We start from the raw sequence: 17,125 nt of genomic DNA, 5'->3' as shown, positions 1-17,125 counted from the left end.
GGTTAGGGTCTTCCACATTAGCGGGCTGACGACGGACGTAGGTATAAGCCTAAACCCTTAGTATCTATTTGGAGTAGCTATTAGTCTAGTTAAGGCATTTAGATAAGTTATATTGATATGGTATTCAGTTGACTTGTAGGCTTGGACTGTATACAGTTGTACATCTAGACCAATAGTTGAGGTACGTAATTATAGACTGAGATAGTCAGCTGAGTATGCATGTTTATATGTTGCATTATTATCTGTCATATGATGCATGATATTTCCGTTCATGATTTGTATGTGGCATTGACATACCATGTTGAACCTGTTATCCTTTCGAGATAGCATGTTGTTCTGAGGTCGCTCAACCCTAGTGTTTTTCTTGTACGATCGGGTACCGTGTGACATCAAATGGATCGACAGGACAGCATGTGCGGTTTACACAAGACGATGATAGTCCAAGATCGGGTTCAGTACGTGTGGCACCACCTAGATCCTGTGCGGGCAGAGTGCACATACTGGCTTCGCCTACGTTCTGAGCATGATGTTCCAGAGTTTGATCCCGGTTTTCCAGAGCATTCTTGTTTCATGTTACATGCATCATATAAACATGTGTACTCATATTTACGTACTAGACATTAGCACTCACGTCCTTGCTTTTATCTTGGACACCCCATTTTACGGGACAGATTTGCAGGTTGACCAAGAGTTGGATCAGTGATCAGTCGGTGACCAGGGCTTGGGAGCTAGGGTTTGCTGGTGGTTTTAGTTTATATTTGTTTTTGGTATTTTATTTGATTCGATTGGGTTGTTTGAGTCAGTATTTTTTTATTTATAGTTATTTACCAATTATATTCTACTGGGTTAACATTTGTTTAAGTTTCCGCAGTTAACTCTGATTGTGTTTTCTGTGTAAGTTTAATTGCATGTCTAAGTTTTTTATTAGTATGTGATTCGGTCGGATCATTACACGTCTTTCTGATGATATCCCTTCGTTTGAATCATCAAAAACCATCAAACAACGAAAGAATGTCATGAACAGACGTCTCTGTTAGTTTCAGACCCGAAGGAACTTCATCAACAGACGCAACTGTTCACATCATGGTGCACCGAGTTCCTGGTTCCTTCAGTCTAGTTCTTCCCACCTTGGTTTTTGTGGTTCTTTCAGATATCATCCATCATTTCCAGCATTAGATCTTCAATTTTGATGAAAATCACCAACATTCACGTGTTTTGATTTTATTTTTTATTTTATTTTTTTGAGATAACGTATTTTGATTTTGTTTCATAAATTGATAGGAAATACGTCAGAGCATTTCCTTTAATCTATGTGATATGAAGTTGTCTAATTAAACTAGATTTTTTTAAGAGACAAGTGCTTCGGCAAGGGAAGAGAGTTTAGGTTTGATTACTCTTGTTGTTATGCACACAAATCCTAATTTTTTTGTTATGCAACATATTTCCTATTATTGAGTAATTGGTAAGGGGATTGACCTTTTTATTTATAGTGTAATTTCATAAATTTTAAATGAGAAAATATCTTGTCAGATAATTTTTGCAAGTTATATTTTTCATTTATGTTAATATTGTTTAAACAATGCCTTTGATGGCATTTAATAAATAAAAATTAAGGTACCCTCGATTACCTTCGCGTATTTATAGATTTGTGACCATTACCATACATCCATGAATCATATATTTCATCTCATTTTTCACTCGATACCTAAGCAATTAATCCGAACACAACTTAAAGGGTGAGAGAAAAATTCACGTACGTTGAATAACTTTATCCTTCTAGTGACTCTTTTATAGATACATTTTGTAGATTGAAAATTGCTTTATAACGGTGAATCAATATTCAATATCTTGAACAAAAGCATTTAAAGTTCGAAGTAGAAGGAACCAAAATGATTTCTGAGCAAAACATGGGCGTACAAACTAAGTATTACATATAAAATTTAGAGAAAGGAAAGGGGAGAATCCCACCCTGGTTTGGCCTCTGAGATGATGATCAATTACCAAGTGACATTTCAACAACAACAATAATGATAATATGAGACCAGTTACAACAGTTCTAACACACTCTCCTCCTTGCTATGGAAACATTAACTTTACAGATTGGAACAGAAAAGGATTTAGGCAAAAGGGCAAGGGCTGAAACAGGGAATCTCAAAACATATGCTAGAATGCCTAGAAACCTCACATCAGGATCTACCTAATAACTCTGAGTCTCAACTCTCAAGCTACCAATAATTCTTCGAACAAAATGTAAAAAAAAATGACTAGATTATAAGTCTTTAGCACACCAACAAGATAGATGGAACATATAAATGTGTTCCCGAATCTGTCCAAGGGAAATACAAAACCATTGATGAGATGCAGGAAAGAGATGGCTTTCACATTCTGGCCTCAATTAACTAAAACGTCGTCACCAGTAATAGAGATCGCAAAAATATATCAACTAATTCACTGGCCCCTTTCCAGGAATTTACACTCAGGTTTTGGAATTTTTTTTTTGTTGTATTCTTGATGTCCCTCAAATCAGTAACTCCAGGAAATCCAGTAGGATATTAAGGATTGGATTTGCCACTGTTACTAGAAACAGCTCTTATTTCTCAATAGTTAGTAGGCCAGTTTAATTGTGTATGTTGTGGCTGCTGGTAAACATGTGCTGTTGGTCCAACAATATCGGCAGGAGTAGTAATGGATTGAGATTGCTGTAAAAGAGGGTGAACAGTTGTTGCAGTAACTGCCTGTGCAGGGTGGAAAATGCTGGTGAAGGTTCCAGGGCCAGGCTGTGTTGGGGCAAAAGCCAACTGACCTTGAGGAAGATTATAAAATGAACTAGCCTGCATGTTTGAAATGTCACGACTTGGGGTAGTAAACCATAGACCTGCACCTTCACTCTGCATTTTAGTCAGTAAAGAACAATCAGTACACTCCTCAAGTACGCCAAGGAAAAAGAGAGAGGAGGAGCAAAAATTTATACTCGACCAGCTAGAAATTGCGTTTACAACTTCTAGCATGGAGTTTTGTTATAAGCAATTGTTTGTCAGGCATTATTTGTTATACCAATTCACACGAGCTGCTTATTACATTTACGTTTAATTTACAACAGTATAGAGTTAATGAAATAAACTATGAGAACCAAAATGAGCCCAAAATTCTCATCATGAGAAACTCCTTGAAATACTTGGTGACCCCAATTTCAAATAACACGAGGTAACATGCTGAGTAACAAACCTGTTGGCCACTAGCATAGATGTTTTCCTTGATTTGGGATGCTGAAAGATCCTCATTAGCTGTAGAACTAACAGCTGCACCGGACGAACTAGAAGGGTAGTTGGCCATCGAGTGATCATACGGCCCAAAACTGCCAGGCATGCCAATTTGAGTTGAGCTTCCTGTATTTGATCCTTGCTTGTATTGGGAAACTGAATATTTGGCAGCTGTCCCTGGTGGAGTTGGATAAATATTGCCAGCCTGAGGTTGCTGAGGAAATGCACCATTGCTTAAGAACTGAAGAATTGCTTGAGGAGGGACATAGAATGGGGAGAAATAGGGTCCATATGGAATGTAGTTTGGAGGATAATGGGGCATATGAATGCCCGTTGGTTGACGGAAGACAGGAAGAGGTTGCTGTGCAGCAGTAGCTGAGCTTTGCATAACCCCAGCAGCTTGAGTTACAAGTGGGGTTGGGGAATTGGACAAAATGAAAGGGACACCACCCTGAAACTAAGATATGCCAAATAAGAACCAGTATGACATCCTCAACTATTAAGAGAATTATATTAACAGTTCGTGGGGTTACCACACAAAAGAAGTTACTAGCTAATGCTTCTCTCCTCATTCTTACGCCAATCAAGGTACGAGGTTTCCATATTTCACAAGATGAAAATATTTTTTTAAGAATTGAAAAAAAATATATAAAGTTCAACATGTTTAACCAAAATTTGATAAATTAAACTTAAGAAAATGAAATAATTGAGGTTTTTAATAACTTATAAGAACTTTTTTTAAGTATAAAAATATTTTTATTTAATTTTTACATAACTTTCTCAATATATATATATATATATATATATAATAAAGTGTGTGAATTTATAGTACATAATTTTAGTAATATCATGTTTTTTTAAGTTTGAAAAAAGAATATAAAATTTACGAGTTAGATATACAAAGTACATGTTAAAAATAATTTTTATTTCCTCGTTAGCTCAAATCCAATGAAATCCCTTCAATTTTGTAAGGATTTCATTTAGTCAAACCAAATACCATCAAATATCAATTCCGTTTTGAAATCAGATCTTTCCAATACTTAAAATGTATTTCTAATTCCAAATTCCACCAAATCTCATTTTTTCAATGATACCAAACACAAGGGAAAAGGAAACAAATTGCGAATGCAAATTACTGGAGTTTTAGAAAGCCAAACCTCTTGAGGAGACTGTGAAGTCTGTACAGGGATTGGAGCACCTCCGGCATACTTGTTTGCTGTTACAGCTGAATTAAATGGTGAAATGCGGCCATCGCTATCTACAGCAGAACGATAAAATTGACCGTAGTAACTGTTCGGATCCAACGGTTGCTGTACCTATAAATTAAATAATAATCAATAAAAATGTGCTAATCACAGTTGAAAGTAAAGATTATAGATGCAAACCAAGTTTCAACACATAGAAGGAACACCAAACTGCAAGTCGTAGAGAAGAAATAAGAAATATACTATAGAAGTTGAACAAAGTTTAGCATATTGAGAGAAATATCAGTGAAATCCTAATGAATGTCTGCATCCACAACATGTAAGACATACAGCAAAGCCTGGAAGTCGAGGAACATCACGAGCTTGAGCATCAGAACTTTCCAAAGGCGAAACCTGGCTACTTAATACAGGTGGAATGAGACCAAAATTGTAGTTTGAAGAAGTATGGACAGCAGGATGCTGATGGCTTCCAGGGGCAACTTCCTGCTTGGACTTGCTATAATTAGGGACAATCGAGGATGGGGCTTCACCGTCACTAGATAAAAAGCTTTCAGGTCCTTTTGATGGTGATTGAGGTTCGTCAGGGTACTTAATTTCTGAATCCTTCACAACTGTCGCAGCATTCTGACTGCTGCAATCATGCAAGAAAGTAAAATATTAATAAAGGAGGCAAATGGCGAATTAGAAAATTAATCATTAATGAAAATCCAGTGAGGGAAACAGAGCACTAAGGCCTAAAACAAGGATGAAAAGTCTAAACGGAATCCTCCATCCGTCCTAGATGTCAAGGCAACACTTTGAGCACCCATGAGGCCATGAACACAGCTTACCAAAAGGACAGCAATAGCACCAAGTCTAAGTCTGTACCACTACATTAGTGCAAATTTGAGCCTGAGGTACTTGTCATGAGTACCACATTAAATGATGTCCTAATTGACGAGTTTCTGTTTTTTTCTATTTACACTAAGAGGTTATGAAGAACTAGTTAATTACGTTACATTCGAAAAGAATTGGGGGGCTTCATTCAATTCTGAAATTAAACAAAAAGATACTATATATGGTTATTTGTCACATAGTCAAGTTTTGGTTTATACACGGAATTTTTAACTGCAAAACTATGGATGATTATACTCTTCAATTCCACAAGTAAATCCTCAAGAGTTCAATTTGAAGGATAAAATGCAAACAAAATGAGCACGAAATAATACTTCCTTGGGGTACTAAATCATGAGCTAACGCTCTAGAAAGACTTGAACAAGAGATAAATTATGTTTAGCTCATGGCCAGAATGAGAATTGGATATCCATTTTTTAGCAGAAGAAACTGCAGAGTTTGTGAAGCCAAAAACAATATCTTCCCAACAATTATACAGTCTGTTTATCCAGGTACTCATATTATTCAAGACATTATCCATACAGATTCCGCACAAATTTCCAGCCAGAAAAAGTGGGCCAGCAAAATTAATGGAATACTCCAAAAAACAAAGGATGATCGTGAACTACAGAAGTTCCCAGAAGGTTCGGGAGCATAGATACTGAATGGTTATGGGGAATGGGAATGGGAATGGGAATGGGAATGGGAATGGGAATGGGAATGGGTTTCCAAGGAAAACATAAGCCTATGGCAATGTTTGGATTTATTTTTTCCTTTCTAGGGAATTGCTAGAATTGTGGAATGTAAAGGTATGTCATATGCTGGGAATTGTTTCTAAGAGGAAATTTTTGTTGTGCTGATTAAATTCGTTAAAATGTTGATCGGGATATATATTGTTGAATTACGTCTGTGTGAATAATGAAAGAAATGCAGTACACAAAAATTTAATAAATGGTATATTTGGATAAGATAAAATAATATCACAAGAGTATTTTTGGAAATTAATTAATAAATCTAAAAATAGAACCATGATTATGTTGGCAAGTGTAAAAAAGGGCTAAAACATATTTCTATTAAAAAGAAAGAAAAAATTGGTTTGAAAGATGATATTTACATCGTTTTTCCCTATCTTAGGTGAAGCTTTGATGATACAACTGCAAACACCAAGGATGTCATATGAGTGATTCAGAGTGCATAAAACTGCAGCCGATTTGAAAACAGATCTTTATGCAAGAATTGTTGCTAGACACTTGGCAATTATTCAGCATAGAGCGAATAGGTTTCTACTAATGTTTAAGTGATTAGTTATTTTTGAAACAAATCTATTCAAGAATTGCAAAAAACTTCTGTGATAAGATGAAGTATCCATAGATGAAACCCATTCACAACTTTGGAGCATCAAGAGTGACACTGTCATCATCAAAGTTCCAAAGCACTATGGGAGGATAGACGTTCAATTTTCAATGCAATCTGGAACGATGCCCATATCTACCGTACAATCTAAAACGTACAAGCCTCAGTCATCAAATCAAATTCAAAAGCAATTCTCATTCAATTCTTTTTTAGTCTATCAGCCACGTACATGCCTAAGTTATCAGCATAACAACACCTACAAGCTGCAAGACATGGACTGAAGAAAACCTATTGACAAAAGTATTGTCCATAACGCAAGACCCAACGTTTAAGACCTGGAAATCTCTGACACATAAAAGTAGGACATCAAGAGCATCATGACACTGAATGAAGAACATGATGCAGAACAGGACTAAATCCAAACCCTTGATAAAAGAAAAGTACCTTAAAGGTAGCTCCTTCATAGATTCATTGATAGCCTCATATGATTCAGAAAGAGGTTGACGTTCATCATTTTCAAACCCACCATTTTGGCTCTTATCTACATTGACGTTAACATCAAAACTTCCGAAACGAAACCAGAGTTTTTCAGTTTCAGGAACATGTAGGTGGTTAGGTATAATAACATGTTGAGCATCTGAAATGTGTGAATCCTCTAACTTCTTCTGTAGTTCCAGAGTAGGTTCTTTCGAACCAATGGCAATAGGTATAGGCTGTGATTCAGGATAATTTATAGAAACCTCAGGTACAACAGTGGTGGCAGAAACCTGGCCAGTACTGGAAGAACTCGTTGACTTTGGTTTCCACTCTTTGCCAGCAGCCACTGAAGAAAACACACAAGAACACCAATTACATATTAAACATGCGATCTTAACTACTACGCGTAATAAATTTGTGGATGCAACCCATCAAGATACAATCTTAGAGGCCATTGGTTGGGTTTCTCGTTTAAAATTTTTTTAATGTGGTTCTTCTGAAAGTTTGTAACTCACTTGCGAAGAAAATTTTGAAAACCGATATGATATTTTGCTACTAGAAAGAGCAATGTTGGATTCATGTGTGAATAAACTTAGGGACTGATGTAGTGCCAATAATTGAATTTGAAAGATAATGAACGTTTAATTTAGAAGATTATGAAAACAAACACTGGCTCCTACGTCAAGCATCAGAAATGTAAGTAGAAAAAACTAGCCAAACATGGCCATAGATTCCCAAATTCGGTGACTTATTTGGCTTTAGCAATTCCTACACTTGATAGGAATATTACAGAATTCAGGCAAAATATTGTCAAGGGCATCCATATCGACATCAGTGAAAGAATAAGAGAACTAAAGAAACTTAAAAATGCATGCAACACTCCAGAAGACATAATAGATTTTTTTAAAGCATACATCAATTACTTTTTTCCAACGGAACCAAGTCCATAAATTTTCATATCTACAACAAAGACAGAAGTAATGTGTGACTGTCAAATTTACAAACTACTGTAAGCTGAATTTCTCTCAACTACTATTCAATGGTCTTTCTGTAGTAGGACGGGAGCATAACAACATCCTAGTAAAGGGAGAACAACCTCAGTCACAATACTTATATAAGTCAGAAAGGCCTAATATGAACAATCATGATACTAGTGCAATGATTTAGGAACTCAAAGCTGTCTTATCTGTTGAACAATGCAACTGCCACCAACAGAAGCAGAACCAATGATATATAACAGAAATATTCCAAAACAAATCTAATCCATGACATTTTATATATCACACCAATATTTGTACCTTTTTGTGGACCAATAATTTGAGACCTATTGTTGTAGTTAGACGAAGGTCTACTACTAACAGAAGATACACCCGTAGTAGAAGATCCAATCGGCAGAAACTCTACATGCTGATTTTTTCCAACAACATGAAGCTCGTTCGTTATCTTTTGATGAAGATTGGAGCTCCCAGAACCAGAAGCAGCTATTACAGTATTTCAAAATGAGCAAATCCATCAGTAACTGTCATTGGTATATATATATGAAACAATGTTTCATTAAAAAAAGAAATAGGATCTCAATTAGCCTACAAGTTCCAGCAGACACAGAATTGATCTCAGTACTGCTATCGGTGAGCACTTCATGAGTGTGGGTACTTCCTACTTCACGGGTAATAGTGCCAACGGCAGTTGGGAGTGGTAGATCTTGAGAAGGAAACAGTACAGGATCGGAAGAAGAATTATAAGATCCACCGGCAGACGGAGATGCAATAAGTGCACTGTTTTTCAAACTCAGTTTCTGTTGCTGATGGGTATCCTCAATTTCTGGATTACTAGCCTTTCTAACAGAATCAACGGGGGATGAGATTGGCAGGGGTCTTTCCAATTTATTTATGCTAGCATTTTCAGTTGCTCCAGATTTATTAACTCCTCCACTTGCAGAAGCATTAATATCATGTGTGCTCTGGGTAGTTATGCTAGATGGACCATTAGAGACATCAGTTATTGAGCTGCCAAGAATTAAGATAATAACTATAAGAAACCATTCGGGGGAAGAAAGGCAATACAAGTGCGCAGCTATGCATTAGAATGAATCATAGAAGAGAATTAATAATTTTACACAAAAGAGCATAAATAAAAACTAGACACAACTCAGAACCACCTATCACCTTGTAACAGAAATTGTTTCATTCTTTTTCATCTCAGGTGCAGTCGCCAAGAGAGCCTTACTCATTCCTTTCATTGACAGATGATCAGTGGCAATTTCCTTCACAGCAGCAGAACCTTTTCCACCATCAGCATCTGACAAGACAAGATGAGAACAGAAAGCGTACAATAAAACAAGGGAAATAAAAATATGATATTACAGAACCGGCAGCTTTACGTTTTAGATTAATTCTCTAGACTGTAGTTTCCATTTTCTTTTCTATTCGATTGTTGGTGAAGCAGGCATGATCGTCATTGCAAAACAAAATACATCACTTTGGCTATAAGACCGAATAGCATCCGGTACAATTAAACCACATGGCCCGACACATCACATGAAAGCCATACACGACTCAATCTTCCTACCCAAGGGCATATGTTGAATGAATAAGAACTTGCCCTGAAATAAAGGCTCACCATGGGATGTGTATCGTGAAGAATAATTTCCTCTACTCCCTTTGTTTGCTCTTGCCTGGGTTCCAGGTTTCCACCTCAACTCCGCAGGCTCCTTGTTCAGAGTCTGAAGAATAGGAAATGGTATGTTAAGCTAAAGCTTGATATAGAGGTTTTAAGTGAAAACCTAATGGAAAAGGTGAGCTAGAAAACTTTTAGAAGTTATGATGCCATCACTGCAGTCAGTTTGACTACTCCATGAAGGAAGAATCATGGCAGATGCAATAAAATATAAATTAACCCAATGTGTACCATCCTAATGGACAAATGAAGCACAATTTTTGTTTTAATTTCTAATAAAGCATTGTTTTGTTTCAACTCCTTTTTTCTAACAAAGAGAGAACGAGTTGTTAGGAAATGAAATCATGTAAGTTAAGAAGAATGCCACTTTCAAACTAAATTATAAATATGCCAGGCAAGAAAAAATTATACAGGCACGATAATATGAACAGCAGATTCTCCTACTATGCGTAGAGCATGGATAGGTACTAGAATATGAATACGAGCTAAGAAAAGAAATCTTAGATTTATTCTTCAACAACCTTTTTGAACATATCAAATCGGAAGGAGCCAATTATCAGTTTTAGCTACAGAGTGCAATATTAAAAAAGAACAATTCTGACTACATTATTGAATGCGTAAAAAGAGTATATTAATCAATTAGATGAAGCAAATCAAGAATATGGAAATATGTCTCTGAATCCAGCTATATAAAGCTAACAAAGCAATAGAAACAAAGTCACATTCAATCTTCTTCTCCAACTTTGAACATGAAAAGTTCGCCATAATCTGAACCAGCATAAGATGGAGTCCGATACATGGGAAAATTATTTGACAAAGGTACACATCATGACGATAGAAACAATCAATACCTCTTTTCTCCTATCACGTTTTCTTTTTACTTCATGGAACGTATCTGTTGATGAATATGATATCAGCGTTAGTATAAAAACACTTAAGCACGAATATGAAAACATTCAGCATGCTTAGTAAAATAATCCACATGAATAGTAAAATGGCCTCATGAGGTTTACTAGATATGCAGAGTATATTCAGATTTCTCCCAGACCAAAATTCATAAGCACCAACGCAAATGAACTCAGAAGAAAAATTACAAACTATTCACTTTCGAACTTAAGATAAATGAGTAATGTTATCAGAGCATGTATCATGGAAAATCTTCACAGATTATTCTAGCAACAAGACTAAGGAATCACAGAAGTATTGTTAAAATCAATCAAATGACTCCGACCATATAAAGCGGGTGGCGGAAAAGGTTTGCCTTTGTCTTGCCAGCTGAGAACCTAGGACTTTGTACATCAAAACTCAAATTCCAGGAAAATTACATTTCAAGAGAACATCAAGAGCCTTGATCTCACTTGACTGAAGCTGGACTTACGTTTCTAAAATCTAACTTAAAAGAGGTCAAGTCACAGGCCCAAAAAATACTCATAAACCCGAGAAAGCTCTGATATTTAAACCAGCTGGGACCAAAGGACTGAAGCTTCACCCATCCAGTAAAAAAAATAAAATTGCACAGCTAAAAATGGAGAATGACAGATTCTTGTGTGCAAAAGAACTAAATATTACTCGTCTTGAATGAAGAGCTAAATTAGTAATGCGAGTGAAAGAACCTGCATCCAAGGTCTAAACCCAGACAATTTTTTCGGGTCTGCTTTTTATTATCTCACACCCATACAAAATCTAACATGCACACAGAAAAGAAAAACAGAAACGTGAAGGCATTTCAAGCTGTAAGGAAAAAGCAGATCAAAAATTAAAGTATTAATTCTCATTGCCGCCACGGATCAAAAGCAGAACCCAGATCAAAAACAATGTTACTAGACAAATAGAGCTAAGAAGAGAAAAGGGAATAAACAGGAAGTGACCGAGAAGCAGGAGCTTCTGCAGAGTCTCGTTGGGATCCATGGAGCATTCCTTAAGCACAGCATAAATCTCATCTTCGGTGTGATTCTGCCCAGTAATATCCTTTATATTCTCGATCATCTCCTTAACGTTGCTGGGAATCGAAACCCTAATAGCTCCCTTAACCCCACTGCTCATCTTCCCCTCTTCCTTCCTCAATCCACCGAAAACTCAGTAAATCAATAGAAATATATATGTTAACACATATATAAATTTATATATAAATATGATATGATTGAAGAATTGTGTATAAAATCATTAATCAATGCAATAATAATGCAAGAATCTGTATTTATAGAGAGAGATGACCGGGGCGAAAGAGAGAGAGAGACTGTGATTGTATTTGTGTATATATATTTTGGGGAAAGAGAAGACTGACGGGAAACAAAGAAAAGGGTTTTTGTAATTTCATGATCATGATGATCTGTATCTATGTATGCATGTATGATGTATGTATGTATGTGAATCATTTTTCAAAAGAAAATGTCTTTTTTTCTTTTTTATGAAGAAATATAAAAAAAATAAAAATCCATAGTCATCAAGCTAATTTTTCCTTTTTCCAAAAAAAAAAAAAAAACAAATGAGGTTAAACTTGGTTATGTTAATGGGAGTCAATAGGGAGTGAAATCAAATATTAGTGCAATAATTGTAATTTTTTTAATTGAGGTCTTTTCTCATGTTATTTATATTTTATTTAACATATGACTCAAGTTTTGCAATATTTGAAATTTATATTAGAAGTTTTCATATGTTCAACAATTTTTTCTCATTTCATGTTCGACCATTAAACCCGGTGTGGTGCAAAAAATTAAAAACAAAAACAACTAAAACCCACCATTGGTATTTTAGATGTTGGGAATGAAGTGGGCAAGAATTTGTTGGGTAACTGAAAACTTGTTTTATATATATATATATATATATATTATCCAAATCTCTCAATTGGTTAATCTCAAGTTATATTTTTATCATATATTATCGTATGAGCCAAGCAATATCTTAGAAAATTGTTCAGTTTTAGTAATACATAAATATTGCTTAGTATATCTACGTATGACCGAATTATGAGCTATTAAGAAAATAGTACAAGTTCAAATTCGACCAAAACTACATTTTGAACAAGTACTTATAAGTTCTTTTTATAAAAGTATTTTTTTAAAAAATTATAAAATGTTCTAAAAGTTTTTTAAAAAAATAAATGTGTTTGAACAACTGATCTATAAAATATTGACAAAAACTCCTGTGAGACAGGTAAATCTAATAAAAAAAACAAATACATGTAAGAGTCAATCGGATCTTAGAGATCCTAACGCAAAAACCCCGACTCCTCTTCGCTCTTAGCTCATCTCGATGCGCCCCAAAATCCATCGTTCTTCTTCGAATTTGAAGACAATCCTGTTGTATCCTTGTGCATTTGGACGATTTCTATACTGGTTTCGAGATAATTTATCATGTTTTTTTTGTTTTAACTCTTCTCCATTCAGAGGTGATTCTATCCTTCTAAGCAAAAAAATCTTTGTTTCCTTGTTAAATTTTGATTTATCTATTTATTCTCTTTCATATTTTGTTAGGTATTTGAATTCTTGGGAACTTCTTGAATGGGAATCGATGCTAATTCTTATACTAGAATATTTGATTTTATTTTTGTTTTATTACGAATAAATTTTGATTTCATTTGAGGTCACGAGTTAATGGAAATATGGAGCACTCTGGTGTTTATACTGATTTTTGTTGTCAAATTAGATAATTTTTAGTAGTGAGATAGTTCATGGTCTAGAATTTTTTTTTAGGAAAAGATTTTCTGCTTTCATTGAACAGTTAACTTTGTGGGGTTAAAATTTCCAACTCATGTCCATCTATTTTCATTTGTTTTTCGCCGATGATAGTCTTATTTTTTCAGAGCTCCAGTGCAGGATTGTCATCGTTTAAGGGGATGTCTCCAACTCTACGAACGCGCCTTTGGCCAATTGGAGAATTATGAAAAATCTTGCCTCACTTTTAGCCCTAGTACCTCAACGGAAAGAATTCAAGCTATTAAGAGAATTTTTCTATTGACATGGTGAAAGTCCATTATCTCTATCTGGGTCTCCCTACTTTCTCACTTCGGAGTAAACGCCTTCAATTTTTTGGTTTGAGGGATAAAATTTTCAAAAAGATCAATAGATGGACCTCTAAATTCATCTCGGCAGGTGGCAAAGAAACATTTATCAAATCAGTGCTCCAGGCCATTTCAAACTTTGTCATGCTTCAAGCTGCCTATTTCTTTATGTCATGATTTAGAGAAGCTTTGTGCAAACTTCTGGTGGAACTCGAATTCTAATAAAGGTGGTATGCATTGGTCTCGATGGAAAATGCTATGTAGACCGAAACAATATGGGGGTATTGGGTTTCGGAGCCTCATTGATTTTAACACAGCCCTACTTGCGAAACAGGTATGGCGTATTGTCCATGACCCCTCTTCCCTCATGGCCAGAATTCTCAAAGCTCATTATTTCAAACATACTGGTATTATGAAGGCGCCTTTGGGTGATAACCCATCTTATATTTGGAGATCTATTTTGTGGATCCGTGATATTATGTGCAAAGGGCTGTTTTGGAAGGTGGGAAATATTCACAAATTTAATGCATTGACGAATAAATGAATCCCGAGACTAGCCAGTGGTCGTAGCTCTTTCCACTCCTCTAACACCCCCACGATTTTGTAAAAAAACTCATCGACTCGTTTGGATATTGGAATGAAAATGCAGTTCGTAATGTATTTCCTTCTTTTGAGGCTGATTATATTCTTGATATTCCCTTGAGCCAACTTAATCTCGATGATCTGCGATATTGGAAATGGGGTCATAGAGGTCATTATTCAGTTAAATCTGGCTATCTGCTTCAGATTGGTTGTTATGATCCACCACCATCACAATCTTCACTCCCCTTCTCTTGGTGGAAATGGATGTGGAATTTGCATGTCCCCCCCCCCCAAGGTTCGTATCTTTTTATGGCGAGCTTTTCATGATTATATCCCTAGTGAATTGAACTTGCAGCGTCATCATGTTCCGGTTAAGGGATGTTGTGCTCTTTGTGGTTCATCTAAGGCCTCTACAAGTCACTACCTTTTGTTTTGCCCTCAAATCAAAAAATTTTGGAAAGACACTCAGTTTTGGGCGCATTTGAAGCTATTTCGTAATCTGAATTTTCTAGATTGTGGTATTAACTTGGATGCCTTAATTTCTAAGTCGTCATTTGAGAATTTTGCTATGTTTTCTTGGGCTTTGTGGAAAGAGGTTTTTCATTGGAAACATGAACCTATCTTCCCTCGAAAGCCTATTAATATTGATTGGGTTGTTCCCTATTTTGAAGAATTCCTCAATGCGTTCTTAGCCACCTCTCCCCGCAGGCTCGCTGCTTCTTCCTCTCATATTTTGATTTGGTCTAAACCTCCATCTGGGCACTTCAAATTAGATGTTGATGAGGGATTTGATAAGGCGAAGGGTCGCGCTAGTATTGGGGTTGTTATTCGTGATCATGTCGGCACTGTGCGAGCTGCGTTTGCTAGTGGTATACGTCTCCCTGATTGTGTTCTATCAGCTGAACTCCTTACCATTCTTCATGGTCTTCAGTTTGCGTTGCACTTTGGATTTGATAAGGTTCTGGTCTCATCGGATTCCTCCCTTGCCGTCCATGCTGTGAATTCTTCTTTGGAAATCCGTGATCCTGTTGGTAACTTTGTAGCAGATGTTCGCTCCCTGCTTGCGTCTATCAATTTCATTGCTCTTAACTTAGTTAATCGAGAGGCTAATAAGCTTGCTCATTGTATTGCTCGCTTTGCACTATCTAACCCTTCTCCTCTATCATGGGTTAAAGGTGTTCTACCATCTTGGATTGTATCTATTTATCTTGATGATATATAATATCTTTTCTTCCTCATAAAAAAAACTTTTTGGGGAATTTTAATGTTGTTTTTATGTATATATCGTAATCTTCGAAAATTTTGAATCTCTTTTTGGTATATAATTTATATTTCTTAGGTCTTTGCTACAAAAGAGTACAACTATTTGGGATCTTTACCTTGTGTGTTGTTGGTGAACTTTATTGTTGGCATTATGTTTGATTATGGAACGATTTTGTTAGATTATGATTGATTTGTATTTGAGTTAAGATGGTGAAGATTAAGAATATTAAAGAACTAAGTAACATATTTGGATTCAAACACGCTACAGTGAGTTTGCATCAATATTCAAAATAGACCAAGTTCATATATCAATTATTTTGAATGGAGTTCAAGTTGGAGATGGGTACAAAGGATGATCTTTCGGAGCAACAATTGAGTGATGTCAAGGTCCTAGTCTAGTTTCGTGTGAATAAGATAGGAAGAACAGTTTAGTTTAGTATCATGTGATTAGGGCTCTTAAGTCTTGGATTTGGTCAAGTGTCATGTTCAGTCAGATGTGAACTTTTCATGTCGGAAGATATATACAATGGCAACTATTTCTTGTGACGAAGTTATTTTATTTTCTGTATTGCTTTTCTCTAGCTATGCCTGCACTATTTTTCTTTCTTCTTTTTGGTAGAGCTTAATTTTCGGGTTTCTGTCATAATGTTACGATAGTTTGAGATTGTGATTATTAATCGTTTTCTTTGCTACTTTGATTTATGTGGCTGATGTAATTCCTAGTCTTTTGCACATTTGGTTAAAACTTACAAGTACGACCTTTAAGCTCCCCATTTTCTTTGACTTTTATTATTCATCTATACTTGAGAAGTTCTCGAGAGTTACTATGATACATAGTTGGTCCAAAGCATGAACATAAGCATATATGTTCCCATAGTTCTATTATAAATTTTAATTGATTAGCCAGCCTTTACGTTGAGCATCCTATTCAGTGATTATTTCCTTTTCACTTATTCCTTATTGATGGGTCTAGACTTTGATATTTTCTCCTACAAGAGAGCTGGCAGCTCAACTGAGAAAGTAATTTTGGCTATTGGTTACTATATTAATGTACAAGCACATTGTTGTATTGGATCTATGAAATTGTTGTCTCTCATAAGTTTCATTTTTTTGATAGCCCGTGCTAGCATATCGTGTGCATCTACATGAGTTTAATTTTATTAAATAACTCCCTATAATATGTTTCACCGATGGACTTAATTATGCAGTTCTGATTCTTTTTATTTTTTGGTCTTTGAAATTTTATCAGGATGAATCTGATAGGGGTGTTCATTTGTACTGAACCAAACCGAACCGAATTTCATCGAAAATTTGAACCGAAAACCGAACCGAATCGGTTCGGTTTTTGGTTTAACCGAATTTCTATTTATTTTATTTTATTTATTTAATTTATATTTATTTATTAATAAAAAAATGAATTAAAATATTAAAAAACA

The 17,125-nt window shown here is 35.6% G+C and overlaps 2 protein-coding genes across 5 annotated transcripts; one reads left to right on the top strand and one right to left on the bottom strand.

Annotated features, from left to right (window-relative positions):
• Positions 1-2,010: 2,010 nt before the first annotated feature.
• Positions 2,011-12,112, bottom strand: LOC140864648 (uncharacterized). Of its 4 annotated transcripts, none has more exons than XM_073268937.1 (11): positions 11,713-12,112; positions 10,696-10,739; positions 9,788-9,890; positions 9,334-9,466; positions 8,756-9,174; positions 8,467-8,649; positions 7,136-7,514; positions 4,796-5,096; positions 4,418-4,570; positions 3,226-3,717; positions 2,011-2,888 (listed from the first exon to the last, which is right to left on the bottom strand). In XM_073268937.1, the coding sequence occupies exons 1-11, from the start codon at positions 11,885-11,887 to the stop codon at positions 2,598-2,600; spliced, it is 2,673 nt and encodes an 890-aa protein (XP_073125038.1). In that variant the 5' UTR covers positions 11,888-12,112; the 3' UTR covers positions 2,011-2,597. The 4 variants fall into 4 exon arrangements, with proteins under 4 accessions (XP_073125038.1, XP_073125036.1, XP_073125035.1 ...); XM_073268935.1 differs by having other exon boundaries at positions 4,418-4,576; positions 4,796-5,093; XM_073268934.1 differs by having other exon boundaries at positions 4,418-4,576; positions 11,713-12,111.
• Positions 12,113-14,562: 2,450 nt separating this feature from the next.
• Positions 14,563-15,879, top strand: LOC140861559 (uncharacterized). The gene is made up of 2 exons (XM_073264582.1): positions 14,563-15,621; positions 15,766-15,879. Exons 1-2 carry the CDS (start codon positions 14,563-14,565, stop codon positions 15,877-15,879), a joined length of 1,173 nt encoding a protein of 390 aa, XP_073120683.1.
• The last annotated feature ends 1,246 nt before the right edge of the window (positions 15,880-17,125 follow it).

This window comes from Henckelia pumila, chromosome 4, assembly GCF_033568475.1.
Source record: "Henckelia pumila isolate YLH828 chromosome 4, ASM3356847v2, whole genome shotgun sequence".
NCBI lineage: Eukaryota > Viridiplantae > Streptophyta > Magnoliopsida > Lamiales > Gesneriaceae > Henckelia > Henckelia pumila.
The sequence above is the reverse complement of the archived record's forward strand: the minus strand, read 5'-3'. Positions and strand labels throughout refer to the sequence as shown.